The sequence below is a fragment of the Dipodomys ordii genome, unplaced genomic scaffold (genome assembly GCF_000151885.1).
Source record: "Dipodomys ordii isolate 6190 unplaced genomic scaffold, Dord_2.0 Scaffold144, whole genome shotgun sequence".
Classification (NCBI taxonomy): domain Eukaryota; kingdom Metazoa; phylum Chordata; class Mammalia; order Rodentia; family Heteromyidae; genus Dipodomys; species Dipodomys ordii.
In genome coordinates this window covers 1,986,900-2,013,426 of record NW_012267360.1, presented here as the reverse complement: position 1 = coordinate 2,013,426, position 26,527 = coordinate 1,986,900, and the positions used below count along the sequence as shown (strand labels likewise).

Genomic DNA, 26,527 nt, shown 5'->3' with positions numbered 1-26,527 from the left:
AAGGAAGAAGAAGAAGAAGAAGAAGAAGAAGAAGAAGAAGAAGAAGAAGAAGAAGAAGAAGAAGAAGAAGAAGAAGAAGAAGAAGAAGAAATTGTTCCAAAGTAATCATCCTGTCACCTCACATAACAATGCAAATTCAAGCCTTCTCCAAGCCTTCATGGCCTGATATAACTTATATTTTTTCAGTATTCATGTGCATTGAGGATCTCTAATAACTGGCCATAGACTGAAAAAAAATCCTTAAAATACAATAAGCACATTTATTATATATGGTTTTGACTAGCAAAAAGAAACCCTAAATCTAAAAAGTAAAAAAATCAAAGTCTAAAGAAATTTCTGAAATAAAATTTTAAATTTTGCTGGCCATTACAAAGCTGAGTTGATTCAGAAAACTTGTCAGTCCCACATATAATCACACAGGTTTAAATCCCTGCATGATCTGCTGAATGCTTTCTTGATCTTAATTTTGTGAAAATATTCCTCCTAAGAAGTAAATTGGTCCCCTAAAGCAAGGTAAATGCCTTTAATTTTAAATTAATATTTTAATTAATATTTAAATTAATATTTTAGGTTTGTTGAGAGGTGGCTGGGTAACTTTATGGAAAAAAATGAAGCAAGCATCCACAGTAAAGTACTGAAGTCTATGTATCCTGAGAGTTAGAGGTCTTCTTCAATGGTGGTTGCTTGGAACCAAACCCTTATGGTTACTAAAGATCTATTGGATCTGTTTGCTCACAACCAGCATCACATGGGAATATGTTATGGAAAATATCTCTTATTCCAGGCATTAAATTTTTATTGTCATAGGAAGTATAGGAATCATATTAAAACTCAGAATGGAAGCCTGGTGCCTGTGGCTCACACCTGTAACCCTAACTACTCAGGAGACTGATATCTGAGGATCACAGTTCGAAGCTAGTCTGGACACTCCATTAGACTCTGATTTATAATTAACTACTTAAAAAGATTTAAAAGCCAGAATCATAGCTGTAGCTCTAGTGGTAGAACACGAGCCTTGAAAAACAAGGAGGAGGCTGCAATGTTTGATAAGAAATGTACTCATTATCTTGCCCATGTAATCATAACAACTCTGAACAGTATGTTCACAAATAATAAAAAAAATACTGACAAATTCATGGACAGCACACAGGTCCTGAGTTCCAGCCTTAGGACCAACACACTCATACACTGACGGGGACATACACAAACACACACACACACACACACACACACACACACACACACACAAACCTTAGAATGAGATGAGGAGTAGAAGCTGGGAATCTGAGTTATTAACCTAAGCCAAGACATGTGCTTAGTGGCCCTGGGGGCCACACCTTACTACAAGGTACAAGGCCTTTGGTTTTCAATAATTAGTATCTCCTACCCTGGGGGAGCAGTGTCTAGGACCTGGTTTCAGATCAGCACACATGCAACTTTCCTGCACAGGGAGAAGGGCCATTCGTTATATGCTCAGGATCCTAGAGATGCACATATCCTCCCCTTTGCATGCTGACTTTGCTATGGACAAACTTGGCTTCCTATACATACAGTACATGTTTCCCTGTTCCTGTGCATTTATAGTTTTGTCACTAATATTAATAGAAGAGAACACCAGACAGTGAGATAGGAAATTCCCTGTTTAGTAAATAGTAGGAGTTAAAGCTGAGAGAAAAGCTGCTAATTGCATGGGTATTTTTTTCTTTAAAAAGATTTATATTAAATCCACAATGGCAGATTGAGCCTAGACTGGGCTGGAGAATTACAAACCAAATTTAACTCTTAATTAGCATACATTTAATGAGAATGTGCTATGTCTGTCTTGGATCTCATTTCATAAGTAGCCTCTAACTTGAAGTCAATGGGATAGACTTAATCATCTTCCTGGCTCTTCTATGTGCACATCTTTTACAATGTATTGTTACCTATCTACCTGTTCATGTTCTCTTTCATTGGAGCCTTATTTTCATCCAGCTGCCCTGGTTTAAAAGATATCAATAAGACAATCCTAATTAGCTATTCCTATCTGAATAAAAGTTTAATGTTCTTTACTAAATGTACTTGTTTTTTTTTAATTGTGACACAGTAGTTGATCATAGATAAATGACTTTGTGGCAGGAGATTTTCACCAAATTACTGCAGGAAAGCAATAACTGAGTTTTGAGTAACAGTAATTTTAGAGATCATTTTAACTAGGAAACAAACCACTTGTTTCTTGTAATATCTGATCAATTTGTTCAAGTCAAATAATGCATGGCACAAATTAACCAATGTGAGTATGGGACACTGGGTTATGTGTTTATTTAATTTAAAGCTTGTAGAGAAATACTTCTCATGCAGGAACTGTTTTGTCTCCTTGGAGTTTGTTGGCAATGTCTGATCCATTTCTGCACGTCACAATTCTGGGTAAGGATATTGTTGACATCTACTCAGTACAGGCCAGCAATGTCACTAAACATTGTACAATACATAGGTCAACTCCCCAACACAATTAATTAACCAGCCTGAAACAGGAATAAGAGATGATTGAAAAGCTCATTGTCAAGGAACAAGATTTTCCTCATAAAATATGTTAATATTCTACCCATCTAAATTCAGAAGAATCTGTCAAATTAAAATTTCTTTGTATGACTACTTAGTAATTAAAAATTAAACAAATAAAGCAGAGGAGATCACCTCCTTTGAAATTATGATCAAGGACATAATTATGAACAAGGACACCTAATTGTATATAATCAATAGTAGCTACTGGCACACTATGTTTCTGGAAAATTTTTCAATTCCTCTGATCAAAACAAAGTGTTCCCGCTTTTGAAGGTTACTGTGAAAGAGATGGGGAGGAAATTAAAAGCAACTATGTGAAAATAAAAACCTCACTTAACTTCCTTGTACCTTCTGGGAAAACTTGTAATAGAAATTGTCATTTCATTCTTAAGTTCTCCAAGATAGGCTGAAGAAATATTAGCTTCTATGCTTTCCTTATGGATTTATATTTGGACTCTTTGGGGCCCGAAAATCACTTGTACAAATATCATTAGTACTTTTTGACCATGAGAAACTTCTCAGAGTTCTGAAACAGTCACTTATAAATGGTATTTGGGCAAAAGTCCTTCTACCAAAACGCTAGTTAAGCAACTGGGACAAAGGTTGAATTGTTTTCATTTTGAGAAAAGCAATTGTTACCCTCAAAATTCAAAGGAAAAAGCAAGGAGAGAATCCATTGGATATTGGATTATTTTTTCTCCTCTCAAAACAAGACAAGAAATAATGGACCATGATACGGCCAATATTTGTAGAAATACACGATATCGAAGCCTATAATGTATTGAATGCCAATTTGAAAGGTTTCTGGTGACAGAACTGTAGGGAGAAATGGCAGAAGTTAGAAAGAAATCTATGAAGTAAATGGGAAGGGAAGATAGTCCTTAAGGCAAAATTTAAGGGTAGAGAAACAGCACAAGCTCAATTTGGGCTCTATCAGATAGAGATATTAGCATAGACAACCAATATTCTGCTTTCTCTGCCTAACCCACACCTTCCTTATCCTACTGTTTTCCAATACTTGAGCTCTCCAGTTTGTAAACAGCTTCTGATCTTGCATGGCAGTGTAAATTTTATGTCAGGCTCTAGTCCTACCTGTGTTTCTGGGGGTTCTCTGCAAGAATGTGGTTTGAATCTAATCCCTAGCTGTATCCATTATTTGAGCACTTGGGTTTGGCTCTTTCCACTTTGAATTTCACCTGTGTGAAGATGATTTACCCTCCCAGAGGGCACTGAGGAGTAGTAGGCTCCTATGCCTCCTTTTGACAGACAGGTATAAAACTAAAGTATTAGCTGTCCTCTGATAGGGACAAATAGATCTGCCTTGTGTCTAGTTTACAGAACAGACTCATGAAAAGTGTCCTAGTTTAGATGTAAATTGCAAATTTGCTTTCTTTTTTTAAAAGCTCTGCATAACAGAGATACTTGAAAGCACCTACTTAAAAAGACTTGACTTTTTAGATACTTGATTGTGGGGATAAAAACAGCCTCTTTAGCTGAGTGTTGCATGGGGGTAGGTCAAATCCAGACTATTTTTAGTTGTGAAACTACTGATCCATAAGAAACTGTATTGCCATTAACATCCGCCAATCTTCCGTTTCTGTAGAAACTATCATGATATTTTCCAATAATAATAATAATCCACAGCATTTTTTCTCCTGGAAGCAAACTCTAATGCATTTTCATCTATACATTATAAGGTTTCACAATCATAGTACCTGGAATTTCAAAATTAAGTTATAAATGAAGCTTTTCAATAATTTTTGATAAGAAAAGAATATAGAAAGCTATAAGGGAAGGCATTGAATCTGAGGTATCTTGAACCCCCTTAGCACCCTCCCCCAATTATGGAGAGAGGAAATAATCACTTTAGGACTATTTACAGATTTGGAAAGGCATGCATGTGCTCCAAACTTCCAGGGAAAAGTTCCAAAGATAAGTCATGAGGCCCCTTTTGTTTTAGCATGGAAAATAGCAACTTGTCAAGTCTGTGCAAGTAACTATATTTTGGTAGCAACTGGCATTATATAAAAATATTGACTCAATTCTCAGGCACCTTGGATGTGTGACATTCACACCCTGTCTAAATAGGAACAGCCAAGGGCAGCAATCTGGTTGCAAGTGGTAATAAGGGAATTTCTGAAATTTCTCTTTGTATTGCAGTTTTAGTTAGATTTTTTTTTGTATTAAAGGCAAACTAAAATATCAAAATTTTCCTCTAAAGATGTTCATGTTGTGTTTTATATATAATTGAGAAAACATTTGTTCTTTAGATCAAAGAATGCATGTATGCATCTAATATACATACCCCTGTGTATGTATGTATGTATATATATATATATATATATATATATATATATATATATATTGAGAGAGAGAGAGAGAGAAAGGAAAGGGAGAGAGACAGACAGACAGACAGAAAGAGAGAGAGAGAGAAGTAGTTTTAAGGGACAAAGGTATTTGGAGATTGGAAGATAGGGTACTAAAACATGCCACACACCTGCTACCCCATGGCACTGTGGCCATTCATAACTCTTGGCTTTTAGAAAGAAATGTCTTGTTTAAATAGAGATACAGATGGACCCATTGCAACAATGAGATGTACAAGATGCTATGATGAAAAACAAACTTTACAACATTGGCAGAGGGGCAGGGGTGGGGGGGAGTGTAGTTGTGGAGATGGGAGGGCAGTGATGGTAGGAGAAAAAAAAAGGAGGAGGCAACAGTGCTTGACAGGAAATGTACTCATTACCTTGCTCATGTAATTGTAACCCCTGTGTATGGTATTTTCACAATAAAAAATCTTATTAAAAAAAGAAAGAAATACCAATGAAAGAAGAGTAAAATGGTAAAATAGTAAAAGAGTAAAAAAAAATCAAGCCTGGAAGCTCTTAAGTAATACAAACAAATTATCTCAGCATTGCTTAACTAAATTATAGATTTTTCTATGTGACAAGCATTGGCCTCTATTCCCTCTTTGACTCCTATATAGCAAAGTTGATTAAGAGCTATTCAAACCTATCTTTTAAATATTGGGTCAGCCCTAGGCCAAGGTCATGGGATTACAATAAAGAATAATGGGTTCCATATGGATGATTACTTTATGGTCTATAACAGCTCAATTACTAGCTGAATTCCAAACTCCAGGTGCATGTTCGAATAAGGCATAAGAATACTGGGGTATTGTATATAACATATGCTCATATAACTGCCAGATTCTTGATTCACTTACAAGTGCATTCTAGATCAAAACAATTGTTTAGGTCTTCTGTTGTTCTAGAATCTGAACTTCAGAGAGTCCTGTGAATTAGGGAAATTAATCCTCTGACCCTCAGAGTTTTTATCTGATGTATTGTTATACATCAGATAAAAACTCTGAGGGTCAGAGGATTAAAGTGGTAAGTTCATTCATATTACCATGGGAGTAAATCATCACACCATCAAAGAAATCCCAGTCACCAGGCTTAATGGACTCAGTGTTATATGTTAAGGTAAGTGTTGAAAGGACATATTCACTAAGCCTCAGGCTGGCTATAGGGCTTCATGAAATTGGACTCTACCTCCTTCTAAATTTAATGGAGTCGAGGTAATCTGAAACTCTATTTTAATTCAAAAAAGGAATAACTCACACACCATCCCTCTTGAAATATGGCTTCAGGCTGGCTAGAGGGCTTTGTGATATAAAAAGCCCATCCAACTAGCAAAATTGAACATGTGAAGCATTGAAGAGGTTTTTTTCGTAGACAATTAAAACATTGTGTTTTTTATTCTTAAAGCACATCACTTCTAAAGACACATTTTTTGTTTCTGTTTTGAAGGGTTATGACCTTATTGATCTAAGGTTATAGGTCATTATGTTATTCTAATAATGTATACAACTTTTAAGACAGTTGTGGAAAACAAAAAAATATAAAATTCCACCATATATATTTAGAGAATAGCCACTTCCAGATGATGATAAAAGTATAAATTAGTACCATAAAAGGTCAAATATCAAAAAATAGCAACACTGAATATAACTTTCTAATGTCTTATTTGACAGCTCCACTATTACAGCCCAGGGTCTAGTTTCTACCTCACCATACATCATGACAGTCTTCCTTTACATTGAAGGAAGTAGACTAAAGAATATTCTCTTTGTGCTGGATTATGATTTTATTGTGCTTATGGTGAGCTAGTCAACAGTAAATCAGGTGATTAAATATAAAAATGTTCAATATACACAGACAAGTCAGGAGACCCTAAGGAACAGCACAAATAACAAGTTCAGAGCATCTGAATTCTGTCTCTGTCACTCACCCACAGGTTGGTGACGTTAGCCATACTGATTTTGGTTTCCTGAGCCTCAGACTTCTCATCTTCAAAACTCTGAGATGGATGACTTAAAGTACTTACTTAAAATGAAAAGAGATTATATATGAAAGTCACTGTAACATCTACCATAGAATAAGAGCCAAGTGGTGTTTTTCCTCTTTTCCCATAAATACAGACACCATAATTAATTGACTTACTTTTCTGGATGTTTCTTCATAAGAGTATTTAATTTAGCTATTGGGATATAATTTAGGGGATTGGTTGAGATGGAGTTAGTTTTCATCTAAATGCCAACAAACCAAATTTTCATGGAATCTCATAGTTGTTTCTTCTTCTATATGAAAAATAATTAACTTAATAATCATGGCCTTGTACTTTACTTTTTTTATAAAGATTTAAATGTAATCTGTAAGTATTGCTATTGCTTGTATAGTTAATTCAAACCACTGGAATAGATTTTTGACCTAGAAATACTTAATATCCTTAGATTCCATCATTTATAAAAAAAATTAAAAGTCCAAAGCACTTAGTAGCTTAAACAGATTGAATCAGGAAGTATATAGGTCAAGACTTATTGAGCTAGTAGGGTAACTTAGCTTAGTTTCCACTACCAGTAATGGTAAAGCAGTTTGGATGATCTATTCCACTAGGGTAGAAAAAAAATTCTTTAGCAGTAGAGTACATTACTTTCAGAAATGTGTGCAGTAAAATAGAGCACTTTTCTGAAATACAATTTGAAAGATATGAAACTTAATGTCTGTCCAATAGCAATGGTAGTAGTAGCTAATATTTTTGGTCAATTACTTTGGGACTAAGCACGTACCAAAAATTTATATAATGGATTTCACTGTACGCTGTGTGGTACCCTAGGACAGGTGCATAGGGTCATAAGGAATGCTGTTTTACATTGAAATCTCTGAAATCTGGGATTTGGAGTCATGTAGGAGCTCTACCTCTTTCTAGCAGTCTGATGTGGAAATAGTTATATAACTACTTGATTAATTTATTTCATTGCTTAGGTAAAGTAATGGATGGTTTATAAAGAACTCTAGCCCTTTATTTCTATAGCAATTAAGAATATAAGACAAAGCCAGGCACCAGTGGCTCATGCCTGTAATCCTAGCTACTCACGATCTTGGGATTGTGGTTCAAAACCAGTCCAGGCAGGAAACTCTGTGAGGCTCTTATCTTCAATAAACCACTAGAAAACCAGAAGTGGCTCTGTGGCTCAAGTGGTAGAGTGCTCATCTTGAGCTGAAGAGCTGAGGGATTGTGCCCAAGCCCAGAGTTCAAGCCCCATGACCAATAACAACAACAACAAAAAGAATATAAGACAGGCATCTAAACTTCTCTGTAATGCTTATTACATGCTACAGGAAACAAAGTAGGGTTTTAGAGTTAAGGAAGTTAAGAAGAAAGAATAGATTTAAATATATACTTCTTAAGTGGTGGGATAAGATATACTGTGAGTATATTCCATGATAGAGCAAAACAAAAATAGTTCTTCCTAGAACATTATTATAGATCTGTTACAACTCGATTATTTGAGAAACTCAGATAACTCTCACTCCCCATCCCCCCTTTAGCTAATTAAGAAGGGCAGCCCTGAGAGAAAGAGAGGATGAGAATTTTAAATTTTAAAAATGCATGACAATCCATTTCCATCGATGTAATTTTTGAGGCAGCTTCTCTTGATTTTCTTTTTTGGATCATGGTTTAAATCAAGACCCTGGAATTTACAAAGCTCTGTTGCATTTATTTAAACCTGAGACATTTGTATGGGGTTTTCAGGATCACACCTATCAAACAGCTGCAAGCCAGAGCCAATTGAGAAACAGTCTGAGAGTAAAAGCTATGCTTATTTTTTTTTAAGTTCCAGCTGATTTCATTACTGTAGAATGTCAAAACTGGGAGTCATCCCAGATTTCTCTCTGGCTCAGATCCTCACAACCTTGCAAATACAAATCAAATCCAACCATTTCTTCTAACCTCCCTGCTTCTATTCAGTCATATTACTAATCCCTAGCTGGACTATTGCAGTTTCATTTTATATAGTTTTTCTTACTCCTACTTACTCTATATACTCATATAACAAAAGAGTTTTTTAAAATGGAAATCAGATCATGCCATGCCTTTGTTTAAAGCCTTCCATAGCATTCAAATTCAGTAAAATTCAGTCTGCCCTCCATTTCTTTTCTGAAATGTTTTCCTCTCATGCTTAGCTCCAGTTGCACAGGTATACTGCTGCTCTGAGTATTTACTCTCACTCATCCCACTTTATGACATGTTCTTCCATTTCCTTCTGCTCTTGCCCCATTAATCATCTTATGTGCAATGCACTTCCTGATGCACTTCTCATGCCCTCCCCCCTCACTATCCCTCAGTGTCTTGCTTTTGCACTGAGGCACAATAGTTCTACCTTACATGTTACACATTTGCCTTTTCCCTCCTCTCTCTTTCACAATAGAATATATACTTCAGCTGGGCAAAAGGTTGCTCTACTTTTGTGTGTATTGATATTGATAACAACCAGAAAAACATGGGCACATGGGAAACTCTCCATGACTGCTGCTCAATGCAACAATGTGCAAGTGAATTACAATTTCAATTCACCCAGGGCTGAAACCAAAGCACTCCGGTGCCTAAATAGATGGATCACATAGCAGATGTGTCTCTTCCTTTCAAAATAGAGCTTCTCGATCTTCATGGACTGTAGCCATCATGAGTCTGAAGTCAAAACAATAAGTTCGATGACTTAAGTTTCTTGTATCTAATTCATCATTTCCCTGGCCTCAATGTTCTGCTTTGTCAGGTAGAATCAGCACCCTTCCTCACATCCACCATAACAGATGCTGAAAATACAAGCATGCTTGGAAGGCAAAGGGAATCCATAGGTAGAGTTAGGAGCAGACTGGGAAAGCTACTTCTGCTGCAAGGAATAGAAGTAAACAGCAAGTCCTTTCTACTCAGTGGAGATGGGAGTTCTCCCGGGACTTGAAATTCCTCCTTGGTAGTAAATTACAGACTGAGACACAATGCCTCTTCTGATCACTAAGGTAACCCTTAGCATCCCTCAGTCATACTAGTAAAATGCAATATCCCCGGAGGCAAAAAGCCAGTGACATTGCCAGTTGCTTGTATTACTTTATTTGTTCTTTATTGAATACCTGCTATACAGAGACACTCAGCTAGGTACTGAGGTGTGATTAGGAATTAATTAAACATAGTCCTACCCCCAAGGAAATTGGTAGGTTAGCAGAAGACATAGTACAAAGCTGTAGAACTCAATCTTAGAACTAATGGAATATCACAAAAGTAGAAAGGCAGGGAACTGATCTTACTTGGTTACATGTTCAGAATGAAAGTTAAACAGCAGATAGAAATGAGAGGAAGGGCTGGCAGTTGGGGGAAGGGGACAGTACCAAGAAAAAGAAAAGACACAAAAGGCCAAAAGGGAAAGGGAGCATGGGACATTCAACAAATCAAAGATGTCATGTGTTGTAGAAATACAGGAAAAGACAGAAGAGAGCCTGGAAACTGATGAGACATCCAAGCCGTGCAAACCATGTAGGTGTATTTAAAATGTTGGTCTTTACCTAAGTAAAATAGGATGTCTTTGACAGGGATAATACAGTTTCCACCTTTCTTTCTTAGAATCCTATTTACTCAGCCTACAGGCTGCAAAGAAAACTGAGAGGCCATTAGATGAGAGTGGTCTGATGGGAGCTACTTTAATTCCCACACCATTGAACAGGTAGCCTGTACTAGAGTGTTAGAGGTCAAGATAGGGAGAAGGAAGAGCAGGCATTGCTCAACTGAGCAGCCAAGCAATAGGAGGAATAAAACTAGTTTGGAGACTAAAACAGCTGTAATGCTTTTGCATCTCATTTTCAAGATTAGCTTTTATTTTTATTGCAGCAATGCATATTTTGCCCCCAATTTACATCCACTCCTCCCACAACCCTGACATTACTTTGGTACTGAGTTGTCATCATTTGCATTCCATTTCTCTAAACTTCATTTAACTTGCTTGGAAATGAGGTACAACAGGTGTCCTCTGATCAACTCAGCACTCCCTCAGTGTCAGACCACTCTGAAGTCCTTAGGTAACCCCTTGGAGAGGCTGAGTTATTGATACTGGAGTGGAGGGAAAGATTACTCTTATTCTATTCATCTCTGTGGGTGATAATTGCTCTAGTGGGTGACGTATAGATCATAAAACATCTTATTTGAACTCTCAGATTTTCCTCATCAAGGAACCCTGGTGCAAGTTCATCTGCTTTTATAACATGCTAACAGCTACTGTAAAGAAAAAAAACTCTATAGTCAAATCATTTTTCCTATTCATATTTTACTGGTGTTTCACTTGCACCAAAACTATCATCGTTAACAACTTTTTAAGGACCACCACATCATGTAATAAATTGTGATAAGCCCATTTACTTGATAGCATCCATTTTTGTGAACACCAAATATCAACCAAAGGGAAAAGAGCAGAGAAATTTAACAAGAAATACATATATAAATGGATGGAAAGCTAAATATATATAATAATCAAATATAATAGTCAAAAACTGCTGAAGGACTAAAACTATAAAACTATTCATAGATTATCTCATGCATTCTTCATTCAGCTTATTCTGAGCAATTCACAGGATTTACATTAGTGGAAATTTAAGGGTCTATCAGGGGCTCTCATGAGACAATGGCATGTGATGTGGAGGAGGAAGCAAGATAGATGGCAGAGGAAGCAGATGGCTCCAACTTCCAGTAGACTAGAAAGAGATGCTAACTGAAGGAAGCCTGACTCCATCACCATCCCTGGATTTGATCATTCTTAGTGCTGAGAGGAAAACCTTGAAACCAGACAGAAAGGAGCTACTAAAAGGAAAAGAATTTCATAGATTTAGCAGTCTCATTTTTCTGGATATGATGACTGGAAATTGTGTTTTAATACAGGTAATATTGTGATATTGGGATTTCTGGAAGATTATTCTATAGAACTGTAGCAAAGGAAGGTGTCTGAACTTTTTTTCTTTTTCTGCTTTTTTTTCTGGTTTTCTTCCTTTCTCTCTTTCTCTCTCTTCCTTTCTTTCCTTCTTCCTCTCTTCCTATTTTTTTTTTTGCCAGTTATGGGGCTTTAACTCAAGGCCTAGGCTCTGTTCATGAGCCTTTCTGTGCTTAAAGCTAGCACTCTACCTCTTGAGCCAGAGTACCACTTCCCACTTTTTCTGAGTAGCTTATTGGAGATAAGAGTCTCATGGACTTTCCTGTCTGGGATGACTTTTAACTGTGATCCTCAGATCTCAGCCTCCTGAGTAGCTACGACTACAGTCATGAGCCATGAACACCCAGCTGGATTTTTTTTCTTCTTCTTCTTCTTTTTGGGGGGAGGGGTCTGGTCGTGGGTCTGAACTCTGGGCCTGGGTGCTGTCCCTCAGCTCTTCAGCTCAAGTCTAGCGCTCTACCGCTTGAGCCACAGCGCCACTTCCGGCTTTTTTTTCTATTTATGTGGTGCTGAGGAATCGAATCCAGGGCCTCAGGCATGTAAGGCAAGTGCTCTACCACTGAGCCACCTTCCCAGCCCTGGATTTTTTTTTTAAGCACAAACAAACCTCATCAGAGCTTCACTTAAATGTCTGATTAGCTACCCACTACCCTGAAGAGGATAAGGCAAACATTCTTTAGGAGAAAACATGCAGATCCTCTTTTTTTGGAGGGGAGATTGGGGGACATAAGAGAAAATAGTTCTGGTGTTCCATTGCATAGTAAAGGAATTCTCAATACGATACTACAATTATATACTGTATTATTAAAATAGCCAGGAAAGAGGACTTTGAATTACATCATTATGAAAAAATGTTTGTGTTAACAAACACACCTTAACCTAATTTGATCATTACACAATGTCATCAAGCATGTGGAACTTCATATACATGCACAATTATGTGTCGGTTAGAAACAAAATTGTTAAAAGTTACCTGGTATATCAAAAAATGCAACTAAATAAAATAAAACTAGATATCTTGTCCCACATTTGAATGGTTGAAGGATGTTTTAATCGCTATCATTCTACCTCATTTCCTTTCAGACCCATAAGTAGGCAAGCCAATGAGAAAGCCTACTTTTTTATGCTTCTATTGTAAAAATAGTGTACAGAGGGGTTACAGTTACATGAGTAAGGTAATGAGTACATTTCCTATGGAGCATTGTTACCTCCTTCTTTGTTTTTTCCTTAACATCTCTTCCCTCCTCACCTCCACAACTACCCCCTTACCCCCATAAAGTTGTAAAGTTCATTTTCTACATAGTGTTTTGTACATCTCATTGTTACAATGGGTCAACCTGTATCCTTGTTTCAGCATTTTGTTATTTCCCTTCCCCTCCCCAAATTAGAAATATGCAGGGCACCAGCATCAAATACAATTAAAACAGGGTTTTTACCATGGGGGAAGAATATACAAGAGAAACAAAAAAAATCACATAGTACAATTTAGATACATTAAAAACAATAGCAAGAAAAAAAAACAAATTGTGTCCCTATCTTGGGGTTCATTTCACTTAGCATCATTTTATATGGTCATATGTACATAGCTTTTGATCTTTTCTGCTTGACTTCAACTTATACTAGTTATTGCAAATAAGGGAAGCCATTGGACCTATGTTTCTTTGGGCCTGGCTTACTTCACTTAATATAATTTTTTCCAAGTCTTTCCATTTCCTAACAAATGGAGCAATGCCATTCTTTCTGATGGAGTCATAGAATTCCATTGTCTATATATACCACATTTCCATTCATCTATTGAGGGGGATCTAGGTTGGTTCCATATCTTAGCTATGGTGAATAAGGCTGCGATAAACATAGTTTGTGATTGTTTGGGTAAATGCCCAAAAGTGGGATTGCTGGGTCATTGGGGAGCTCTATGTGGAGTCTTTTGAGGAACCTCCATACTGCTTTCCAAAGTGGTTGAACAAGTTTACACTCCCACAAAAATGCAGTAGGGTTCCCTTTTGGCCACATCCTCTCCAGCATCTGTTGTTATTAGAGTTCTTGATTATAGCCATTCTAACTGGGGTGAGTTAGAATCTCAATGTTGTTTTGATTTGCATTTCTTTTATGGCTAGAGAAGTTGAACATTTCTTCATTTGTCTATTGGCCATTTTTATTTCCTCTTCAGAGATGTTTCTCTTTGTGTCTTTAGCCCACTAATTAATTGGGCAGTTTTTTCTTTGCGGATTTCTTTGGGGATTTAGTTGTCCACTCTCTCCACTTCTCTTCAATTTAGTATTAGAATGCCTAGCTACAGCAATAAGACAAGATGCAAACATAAAGAAGATCCAGATAGGGAAAGATGAAGTAAAACTCTTACTCTTTGCAGATGACATGATCTTGTATTTAAAGAATCCCATGGACTCCACTCCCAAATTACTCGGGCTGATCTGAAATTTTGGCAATGTAGCAGGGTACAAAATTAACCCTCAAAAATCAATGGCTTTTCTGTATGCTAACAATGAAAAGAGCATGGTTGAACTCAGGGAAGCAACTCCTTTTTAATAGTTGCACAAAAAATAAAATACTTAGGAGTTAACTAAAGAAGTGAAGGACTTCTATGATGAAAACTTTAAAAGCCTAAAAAAAGAAATTAAGGCAGAACTTAGGACGTGGAAAAGCCTCCCAGGCTCCTGGATTGGGAGGATTAACATCGTGAAAATGGCAATACTTCCAAAGGCTATCTAAAAATTCAATGCAATAACTATGAATATTCAAATCTCATTCTTCAGTAAAATAGAAGAAGAAACCCCAAAATTCATATGGAACAATAAAAGACCCCGAATAGCAGAAATAATCCTTAGCAGAAAGAACAGTGCTGGAGGAAATGAATACCAAATTTCAAACTCTACTACAAAGCCACAGTAATCAAAACAGCTTGGTACTGGCACAAGAAGTCTAATGGAGTAGAACTGAAGACCCAGAAATGAACCCAAAGACCTATAGCCACCTAATCTTCAATAGGGGAGCTAAACACATAGAATGGAAGAAAGACAGTAAATTGTGCTGGCAAAATTGGTTTAACACCTGTAGAAAATGAAAGCTAGATCCCCATATATCACCCTGCACCAGAATCAACTCCAAATGGATCAAAGACCTTGGAGTCAAAGCAGACACCATGAAAACATTACAGGATGGAATAGGAGAAACTTTAGGGCTCCTTGGCACAGGCTGGAATTTTCTTAATAAAGACCCAGAAACACAACAAATCAAAGAAAGGTTGGACAAGTGGGATTGTATGAAATTGCAGAGTTTCTGCATGGCAAAGGACATAGCTAGCAAGATCAATAGAAAACCAACGAATTGTGAGAAGATCTTCACTAATCATACATTGGACATTGGACAAGGGTCTCATATCTAAAGCCTATTTTTTGATGTATGAGGTTTGGATAGATTGGGAGTGGGGTCATGGTTGTAGGGGTGACACTGATCAAAGTCCATAGTTCTTATAAATTGACATGATAATTTGAAACTTCTTTGTATAACTACTTAAAGGTAATAAATAAGTAAATGTAAAATTGAAGAAGAAGAAGAAGAAGAAGAAGGAGCAGGAGGAGGAGAAGGAGGAAGAACAAGAGGAAGAAGAAGGAAGAAGAGGAGGAGAAGAGGAGGAGGAGGAGGAGCAAGAGTAGGAGGAGGGAGGGAGGAGGAGGAGGAGGAGGAGGTGGTGGTGAAGGAGCCTATTTGGGGAAAGGGTGCCACTAGGAAACTTCAAACTATTTAAAATCAGGACCAATGAGAAACCCCTAATTGCATGACTTCAGCCACACACCCAAAGATAGATTCCTATCTTTGTTGAAACTATCATGGACAGGTGTGGACACCTGTTCTGCTGCCTTACAAGTCCCATTGTGTAAAGAATCATAACCTCTTGGTGGGAATGACCCCTTATCAGTAATAACATCCAAGGCAGTTCTGGGGCTTGTTGATCTGTAGACCACCACAACACAGAGGTGCAGGTTACACAATTATTGAAGCTCTTTGGAGAACTCACTCTTTAAGAAATGTTTGACTGACCAAAGGAGGGAAAGAAAAAATCCCAAGGCCACTTTTCACTGCTTCTTTTTCTGTGTTTTTTTTTCCTTTGTACATTAGGCAAGGGAGCTCACCTATAGGATTATTCAGTACTTTTGAGGACTGGAGGAACCTCTGTGTTAAAAATGAAGCTAAAAGTTCAGGGTAAGGTCAAAGCTATTTAACTGAGTTGTTTGCATTCTTCAGATGAGGGAATATTAATTATTTTGAACTAATTATGGTTCACATTTTTGAAGGAGATAACTTGATAGTGAAATTTATTAGAGCCAAACTTAGTTTTAGTGGTGAAAGGAAAACAGGAGGATAAGAATGTAAAGGAGTTGGAAGAGCAGGAAGAAAAAATGGCTGTTTACTAGAAATTCTTGAGAAAATAATTTAACTCAATAGATGGATTTCATGTGTATTAGATACAGATGGATGTATAAACTAAAAAAGATGTATAAACTAAAAACTAGGTCAGTAGAAAATAACAAGATTATAGCATAGCTTAGAAAAAATGTACAGTCTTAAATATACTTGTAACCCGAATAAGAAAGCCAAAAAATTTGATGTGATTATCCATTTCAGTAAATTAGAAAAGTACAGTAAGTTATACTGGAAAAAAGTAGAGGAAATATAAAGTAAGGAAGAAATAATGTAGAAGAGCAACAAAAATATAAAGCTGAAAGTTTTTTTTTTAGAAAATATGATTAAACTGAGAAACTACTTGCAAAAGTGCTTTGTCATTTTTCAGAGAGAGAGAGAGAGAGAGAAAAGACACCAATTAGTCATACAAGAAGTAGAAAAAAACCATTCATGTAGAACCCCACATTAAGCAAAAATCATAAAGGTAGTATGGATAACTTCATGCTAATGAGTTAGAAAGTTAAAGAAAAATGGCAAATTCTTAGAAGCCAACTTAACAAAACTGGTACACACAAAATGTAGACTGCTATCAGAGTAGATGTCTTAGCTCATGTCCCACAGAACCAAGAACTTGATAAAGGACTTGGCTGTTGATGTAAGGATTTCTGCTGGCTGAACATCTTTAGTGTCAGATCCACTAGCCATGCTGCTAACAGAAGACGAAACTATGTGCTTAGCATACAACAAAATTGAGCATGGTCTTATCACTCCTCAAAGCAAAACAGGAGAGGATTTTTGCACCTAATGAATGATGAAGAGCTTTGCCACCCCAATGAAACAAGATATCACAGAACAAAACAAAAAGCACATCACTTCATTTCTTTGTGAATCCAAGAGACAATGCACCCTGGTGGCTCAGAACCTCCAAAAGTTTTAACTTGGATAATTATGATTCTCTAGAATCACAGCAGGCTCCTTGCCCATTCTGGGCCCTTTTGCTGTACACACACACACACACACACACACACACACACACACACACACACACACACACACTTCTGTTTAATATATGTATTCTCTATTCACCTCATATCACCAGTCCTGTGTTTGTCACACTGCTGGTGTTCAGCTTCTAAACTCAAGTAGCCTAGATATCATTTGGCATTTTATTCAATTATCAGTCAGGACAATTTTGTGTTTATAAAACAACTTCTGAAGATTTTTTTTCTAATACCCATTATATATTTAAGATCCTAAACTTACACTACTACAGTCCCCCAAGATCTTTTTACTAAAAGTCTAAGCATTTATTTGAAAAGTTCAAATTTTTCCCCCAAATTCAGTTTTGTCATCCAATCTGGACTTTAGTGTAAGAAGAAAACGAGAGCAAGGTACTAAGTTCCTATTCTAATCCCTCAAATCAAGGCTGATACTCAATGCTTTAGAAAGAGTCCTTTCTAATTTAGTTTCAGCCTCTAGCTATTGTTCATAGAAATTGGCGGACATGGTTCAGAGTATGATTAAAGAGATGAGATAGAGGGGAGATTACTAATGACTTAGTACCAACAAAAAGGTGTAATCAGAAGGTAAAGGAAGAAAAGTGATCAGATATTCATGCTCAAGAAAACCATACAAGCGTTTTGTACCATATGTCAATGAGTTCTAATCCCAGTTTCTCTTGACTTACCTCCACCAGCTTGTTGGCATGTTCACGAAAAACCTGGGCATATTCTTTCACTTCCTTTTCATTGCCACTCTTTGCAGCTTCAATGAGAACCAGCAAAGGGACGTTGGTTTCCAAGAAGGAATCAGATATGTGATCCATTACTGCTTTCCGAAGCTACAGTCAAAATAAGCACACATAAGAATATATGATTAAGAAATGGAATTTCCAACTTTTTCCTAAACTATTGTCCAGATATTATTGCCAGGTAAATAATGTCCTAATTCTTTTTTTAGAAATTTTACCAGTGCATATTTATCACATTAAAGAAAAAACACAGTATGTCTGCCTATACATTCAATGGTATCTGCTCAGTGAAAGTTGCATGTATAACCTGTAGTTCAATATACTCTATGCCCTCTTGGATTAAGAGATCTGCTTATTCCTTGACCTGAATGTGCCCCTTTAGGAGATCTGAATCAAGATATAGTTCAGGAATTCAGGCTTTTTAGAAAAGAAGAAATCTAAGCCTCAGCCAGCCATGGGGAAGAACTGTGGATGAAGAGCTGAACCCCAAAGTCACTCCAAAAATAACCACTGTTCTGTCTCCTGCTCTTCCTAGAGGCACTATTTGTATTACCTAGAAGGGACAGTTGCTATCGTTGCTCAGCTTCAGAAAAAAATATTTGCAATTGTTCTTCAAGGAAAGTAAGAATAAACAAATCCAAATCTCCTAACAATGAAAATTACACATCATTTCCACCATATTAAAAAATATAAGATGCAGGGCAGCTGCATTAAAACAAAGCAAAGCAATCCTTGGAATATCTCAGCTTATGCATACTATCTGAATATATACAGGATACAAATGAAAATATACACAAGATAAGATGATAAATAATCCATTTTGCAGGAGTATGCAGATGAAAATTTGTCAAGGTATAATATACATACATTTGTTACTGGTCAGAAGAACGAATTGTGAACAAATTTTACTACTTTTTACACTAATTAGCAAGAAATGAATATGTGTATATATAAATTAGTCTGGTTTTACTCTGTATTGGGTTTGACATTTAATCATGTAAAATATAATAGAGGCCTTGTAAAGTTAATATTGTTTACTTATTTAGCAAAATAATGTCTTAAACTAATGCTTGGGAATAATGTTGGTTGTTGATAAGCTCATAATTTAAGTGGATGTATTATGCACAAAACACTCAGCTAAGATCATTTGGGAAGGGGAAGCACTGAGTTTGAACTCAGGGCCTTGTTCTTGCAGCAGTCTACCACGTAAATCACTCTGCACCTCTTTTGATGTTGGTTATTTTCTTTTTTCCTTCTTTTTGTATTTAGCTAAGTCTACAAGTGGTGTACAAAGGGGTTACAATATAATATGTCCTTTTTTATTTTTTTTTGTCAGTAGTAGGGCTTGAACTCTGGGCCTGGGTGCTGACCCTCAGCTCTTCAGCTCAAGGCTAGTGCTCTACCACTTGAGCCACAGAACCACTACTCATTTTCTGAGTGGTTTATTGGAGGTAAGAGTCTCACAGCCTTTCCTGCCCAGGCTGGCTTTGAACCACGATCCTCAGATCTCAGCCTCCTCAGTAGCTAGTATTACAGGCATGAGCCACCGGCACCCAGCTAATATATCCATTTATGTGTATAATACTTATTAATCAGAGTCAACCCTTCCATCATTCTTCCTCCTTTTTCCACCTACCCATCTCTTCTACCACATACCTCAAGTTTCCGTTAAGTACATTTAGTATTATCACTGTATTCATTCACCATTCCCTTCCCCATTCATTTAAAACATGTTTCATATTCCTGATATTCATTTTACTAAATTTTCTGATAATTTTTCAAAGGGTTTACACCATGGAGTTTCACTCCTGCATGGATTATACTTTAGTTAAGTTGCTCATGGATATATGCATATGTCCCTCAGTGTGTTTACCACTTCTGGGCATTTATCCAAAAGATTGCAAGAGTGGATACAATAAAGTCACTTGCATGCCCGTGTTCTTTGCAGCAGTAGTCACAATAGCTAAGTTATGCAAACAGCCCAGATGCTTCACAATGGATAAATAGATCAAGAAAATCTGAGATTAAATAAATATATGTATATGTTATTCAACCATCAGGAAAAATGAGATTCTATCATTTGCATGAAAATGGATGGATTTCCCTTGGTTATTTTCAAGATAAGTTCTCAATTTATTCCCAGGCTGATCGGGACTATGATGCTCCTATTTGTACTTCTGTAATTCACTAGGTAGACAGAAGCTCACGGGCAGGCCCAGGCATTGCTGTACTTTCCTGAGTCAACAGATATTTGTCACCTCACAGAACCATTGCCAGGGTCTGCAATCCTTCCATCTCCATCTCTCAAGTAGTTAAGATTATTGGCTTGAGCCACTTCACCTGGATTCAGTCCATACCAATTTATATAATTTGACTCTTACAACAACACTATGATGTGCAGAGTGTTCTTAAACTGGCATTTCAAAAGAAGAGTTAGAATTTAAACAAGTTTAATAACTTCCCTGCAAACTAAAGATGGCAAGGGGTAGAACCTATGGTAAGAGGGCCTGAAGGAAACTGTGCAGTGAGCAATTAAAGTTAACCATGGCAATTAAAGCCATGGCTCAGTTCCAGGGAGTAGCTTCACATAGAAAAGGAACTTCTGGGAAATTAATCAAATAGGAACTTGACAGAGACGACAGAGAACAATGGAGAACGTCTGACAAATTTGGGGAGAGGGATAGGATGAGTCAAACTATGTCACCAACAAAACCACCATATCTCTTAATATTCACACAAAAATAACAATGGAGAGCTCTGGAAAGCTAGACCAAAAGAAGGCATGACACTACTTTCTAAACTTGCATGAAGATTTTGTCCCAAAATGTAGGCAAGTCTTGTACAAAGTTATAAGAAAAATGAGAATAGGTATATAGCAGTGTCCCTATATAAGCTTAAAGCATAGAAAGATATACCTATAAGATAGAATCAAACTGTAACCTCCAATTTCAAACTAACTAAAAGACTTTAAAGCATTGATCTGAAATATTAAAGACAATGTAATTTGTAATAAGAAACAACTAAGAATCAGGTCCTAAAACTTAATAGGTAATTATAAATAAAAAATAATCACTTGAAAAGTACTAGATAAAAATGAACAAATTCTATAATAGTAAATGTGTTGTGAGATTATTTTTGTTTAATTCAAAAGATGGGGGATGGAGAAGTTAATAAACAATTTAAGCAAGGTTGACAAGTCTTGAACATAAGAAAAGAAAATTCAACTTTCTAAGAAAAAAATTAAGCAAACAGAATGAATACTAAAAGTTATAATTAATAAACATTCATCAGTACATATATATATATATATACTAAGCATGACATTCTAATAATGCATTATATATTTCAAATTTCTAGTGATTCAAGTCTGTAATCCTTAGCTACTTAGAGGCTGAGATCTGGTGGACCATCATTCAAAGTGATGGAGTTCCAGTTGTACAAGCAAGCTAAGTGAATGCCAGGCAGAGTTCAAACCCTGGTACCACCCAAAACATACATTGCTAAAAGCCATTTTAAATGTTCTCATCACAAAAAACTTCAGGTGATAGATATGTTAACCTAATACAACCGTTTTTCCATGTTTATGTATGTGAAAATATCACATTTTACTTTACATATGTGTGTGTATTTGCCAACTAAACAAAATATTTTAAATAAAGGTAAAAACAATTCTGAAAGAATATATGTTTCTAAGAAAAATAGTCCATAACTACCAACCACCATATACACTAGGAAAACTATTGGATTCTAAAATAAAATGTTAACTTAAGCATATGATTTAAAAAGAAAGGAAATAAGATCAGCAAGACTTTAATCTCAAAGCTTTATGACAAAAGCAAAAAAGTACTATACTAGGATATTTATGAAAGAAAAAGAGAGCTAAGAAGTTTAAAACCAATCAAACTAACTTTCAAGGACATGAAGCACACAAACACACACACCAAAAATCCAAATAATATCCAAGAAGCAAATACCGTAAAAAATTATGTTAAGAGAAATAAGTCAGGTACAGAGAGACAAAGGCTGTGTTTTCCCTCATAAGTGAGGGCTAGAATCACTTATAAGTGAATAGGGTGGGTGGTATTCAACTGTATACAAATACTTTTACTGAAATATGGAAGATTCAAGAGAGAACTCAAATAGAGTACTTTCTTAAAAAAATGCAAAGTCAAAGTTCAAAAATTAATCACCAGGAAACAGTACTTTGAAAAGAGTAGGGTGGGGTCAAGGGGTGAGGAGTAGACAAATAAACAGAAGAAGAGGGAGTCAAGAATTCACTGTCACAAAATGAGATGTACAAGTTGTCATGTAGAAAATGAACTTTACAACTTTGGTGGGGGGGAGGATTGGGTGGGGGGGGCAGGGGGAGGCTGGGAAGGGATGGGAAGGGTAAACAAAGGAGGAGGCTACAATGCTTGATAGGAAATGTACTCATTATCTTGCCCGTGTAATTGTAACCCCTCTGTACAGTATGTTCACAATAAAAAAAAAAATTCAATGTCACAAAATGAGATGTACAAGTCGTTATGTCGAAAACGAATTTCACAACTTTGGTGGGGGGGAGGGGGTGGCGGGAGGACGGGAAGGGATGAGAAGGGGAAACAAAGGAGGAGGCTACATGTTTGAGAAGAAATGTACTCATTATCTTTCCCATGTAATTGTAACCCCTCTGTACAGTATTTTCACAATAAAAAAAAAAGAATTCAATGTCTATCCTACAAAAGAAAGTGAGGGAAGAGGTTGGGTTTAGAAGAATATTTGATATGTTGAAAGGGGTGATTGAGATGCATGGATCAAGATTAAAATTATATTCATAAACTGTTCTGTTAAATGGCAACTCCTCCATACAACTACTTAAAGATAATAATAAAAGAAGAGAATATTGCTCCTATGAGCTTTTCTACTAGCAATTGGTTTAAGAACCAAAGTAACTAGAAAAACATCAACACAACAATAACAGTAAATATTTGGCATATCCTTATCTGAATAATTAAAAATAAATGATGGATTAATGCAAAAGAGTACAGAATAAATGTTCCTATTCCCTGATGATAAAGATATGCTATAGTACTTTAAAATGGGAGGAGAAAGAGACTAGCAAATATAGCAATATTGTGTTTTGTATAACTTTAATTGCAATGGTAATGTGAATATGGTTATCTTATGCATTTTACTTAAAGGTACAATAATACAAACAATTCATTATAAGATTTAACTAATCAAATCCAATGTCTTTGATAATCAGGAACATTGGTAAGGAAGAAAGGAAACATAAAGGCCAGCTGCCAGTGTCTCAAACTTGTAATGCTAGCTATTCTAAATAGGAAAAGGGTCTGTTTAAACATATTCCTCTTTATAGGTGAATTTAAAAAAGAGAGATAAAATTAGAATATCACCATTCTGCAATGCTTAGTGAAATAATAAGTCTGGACAATGACCATCAGTAGTTGAAAACACTAGGAAACATTGAGACTTGCAGGCACTATGTACATTCTGATAAGAAAGCATAATGTCAACCACAGTGTTGTCAAAAGGAATCATAATTCAAACTGGTAGAAGCCCTAGATGACCTTGGTGATTGAGGGAAAACACCTACAACACAATAACTTTTGAAACTGCACAATGCACATCCAATTAGCAAAATTCAAACCCTGAAAAACTGAGAGCCTGATGTCCTCAAAAATATAGATACGGTAGTTTACACTTACAATGATAGCAATAATAGTGAGGGGGCTGAGAACTGAAGGATAATTATTTGAGGCCAGCCTGGGCAGAAAACTTCATGAGACTTCTTAACCCATAACTGGGTACAGTGGTACGTATCTGTCATCCAAAGTTACAAGGTAGGCTGACATTGGCAGGATAATGGTGTCAAACTAACACAAGCAGAAAAGTCCATAAAACTCCAGCTCCCCAGAAAGCAAATTGAACATGGTAACCATAGGTATATTCCAGTTCAGATGCATGCATGTGAAGGGGCAGTGAGACCTTATCTTAAAAAACAACTAAGGCCGGGCACTGGTAGCTCACACCTGTAATCCTAGTTACTCAGGAGGCTGAGATTTGAGGATGCAGTTGGAAGCCAACCCTGGCAGGAAAGTCTGTGAGACTCTTATCTCCAATTAACCACCAGAAAATTGGAAGTGGCACTGTGGTTCAAGTGGTAGAGTGCTAACCTTGACCTGAATTGCTCAGGGACAGCACTCAGGCCCAAAGTTCAAACCCCACAACCAACAAAATAAACAAACAAAAAAGCAAACAAACAAAAAACCCAAGGCTAAAGGCCAAACTATAATATAATGCCAGCTCAACAAACACAAGGTCCCACAAGGACCCTACCCCCCCACCCCCCTTGGGGAGGGGAGTTTTTTAGCTATAGAAAGGAATTATGATAGGAAGGAATACAGGAGATTGGAAGACTAAAAGCTACATCCTATAATACAAGAAAAATTAAACTATATCACCTAAAGGTACGCTATGCATTTGGACAGTAAAACTATAAAGAAACATAAGGAAGTAGTTATTTAAAATCCAGGATGTTATTTGCTTTTGGAGAGAGGAAAGGAGCATGTGGAGAGGATGCTAGGGAGGCAGACAAAATTCTATTTCTATGTGTTGTGGTTACAAGTGTATGCATAATAATAATTCAACAAACTATTCTTGTTTTGAATTTTAGGTCTTGTAATAAAAATTAAGAAGAAACGAATAAATTTTTCTTATAACCACTATTTTGGTTCTTTTCCATTTCTACTTAGGTGGAATACAGGTGGCCTTTGGGATGACCTTGGATCCCTTTCCCTTCAGCCTGAGCATGGATAAATACTAATGTTCTGTTAATGGCCCAGTATTGCTATCTAATTGAGAAATAACATTCCACTCTGCTAGAGCCTTTGACATGTTGGAGCCTATTACCTGCAGTGCTTGACTTGCCCTAATTTAACCAAGCCACTCTGAAATATTTTCTTTTTCTTTTTTTAAAATAAGTTTTTTATTGTGAAAATACTGTATAGAGGGTAAGGTTATAATTACATGAGCAAGGTAATGAATATATTTCTTATCAAGCATTGTTGCCTCCTTTGTTTTTCCCCTACCATTCCTTCCCTCCCATCTCCACAACTACACTCTTCTTTTTCTTTTTCCTACCAACTATGACAGATTTCAGCCTGCCTTTTCATTGCTAGCTCTTTTCTATGCAAAGTGAGGTTCACAGGTCATCACCACTGCCACTTTCTGGAGGGATATTAGAAAATTTATACCCAGGTCTCATATGATGGTACACACCTTTACTCTCAGCTATGCTGGAAGTTGAGATAAAAGGATCATGATTTGAGGATAAACCAGGCAAAAAGGTAGTGACCCCATCCCAAAGATCAAGCTAGGTATGGTAGTTAAAAATTTGTAATCATAGTTACATGGGAGGCAAAAGTTGTTTGCTGCACATTTGCATTGTCTAGCATTTTATCTACACTTTGATAAGATAGCTAGATGATTTCTCCACAAAATAAAGTTTTAGGAGCACTTCCCTAAAAAAGACTGTCAGTCAAGTTCATAGTGTAAAGCAATAGCAACTAATTCTAACTAATTGAAGCCGAAAAGCTGTCTAGTTAGTTCAAAGAATAGGCAGAGTTTGAAAACCATAGAATACCCTGTGTCTTTGAGCAAATGACTTTGGATTCAAAGTTTTAGGCAGGTGTAGTTAATTATTACCTGGAAGAAATACAGGCACAGACTCTGAGCCTGTGTTTACACCAAGTTGCAAAAGGGAGGGTTTGGGAGAAGTATAGAGGGAGGGATTGAGAGAAAAGTATTTTGTGAAGGCAAGTCCATCTTAGCTTCTTATTGGAAGACTCACAAAATCAGGAATCTCCTCAGACTCACAAAATGTATTCAAATGCTGACTCTAGAAGAATAAAATCATCAGAAAGAATCTATTTAGGCAGGCATAGTAATGTCACCTATAATTTCAGAAGCTCAAGAGCCTGAAGCAGGAGTTTGAGTCCAACCTAGCAAGATCACATATCAAATAAATAAATAAATAAATAAAAATAAAACTAGCATAAATTAGCATAATAATTTGTAAGATCAAGCATGAGTGGAAAGAATGATCAATAGCTTTTCTGTATGCCTCGGTAACTTTTCTATATGCTAACAATGAGAACAAGGCTGAAATCAGGAAAGCAAATCCCTTTGTAATAGCCTTCATAAAAACCAAATAGGAGTTAACTTAACAAAAGATGTGAAGAACCTCCATAATTAAAACTTTAAAAACCTGAAAAAGGAAATTAAAGCAGATTTAAAGAAGTAGAAAAACCTCTCATACTCCTGGATTGGGAGGATTAACATCATGAAAATAGCAACACTGCCAGAATCTATCTACAAATTCAATGCAATACCCATAGAAGAAGCAATCCAAAAATTCATATGGAATAATAGACAACTCCAAATAACAAAAACAATCTGTAGAAGGAAGAACAGTGCTAGTGGAATAACAA

General features: G+C 36.4%; 1 protein-coding gene across 3 annotated transcripts in view; it reads right to left on the bottom strand.

The window, feature by feature from the left end:
* Positions 1-26,527, bottom strand: part of Ctnna2 (catenin (cadherin-associated protein), alpha 2) — a 1,112,116-nt gene that overhangs the window by 213,244 nt on the left and 872,345 nt on the right. For all 3 annotated transcript variants that reach the window (XM_013031823.1, XM_013031821.1, XM_013031822.1), the window contains exon 9: positions 17,973-18,125. In XM_013031823.1, the coding sequence (XP_012887277.1) occupies positions 17,973-18,125 (153 nt within the window). The remainder of the gene's footprint in view (positions 1-17,972; positions 18,126-26,527) is intronic.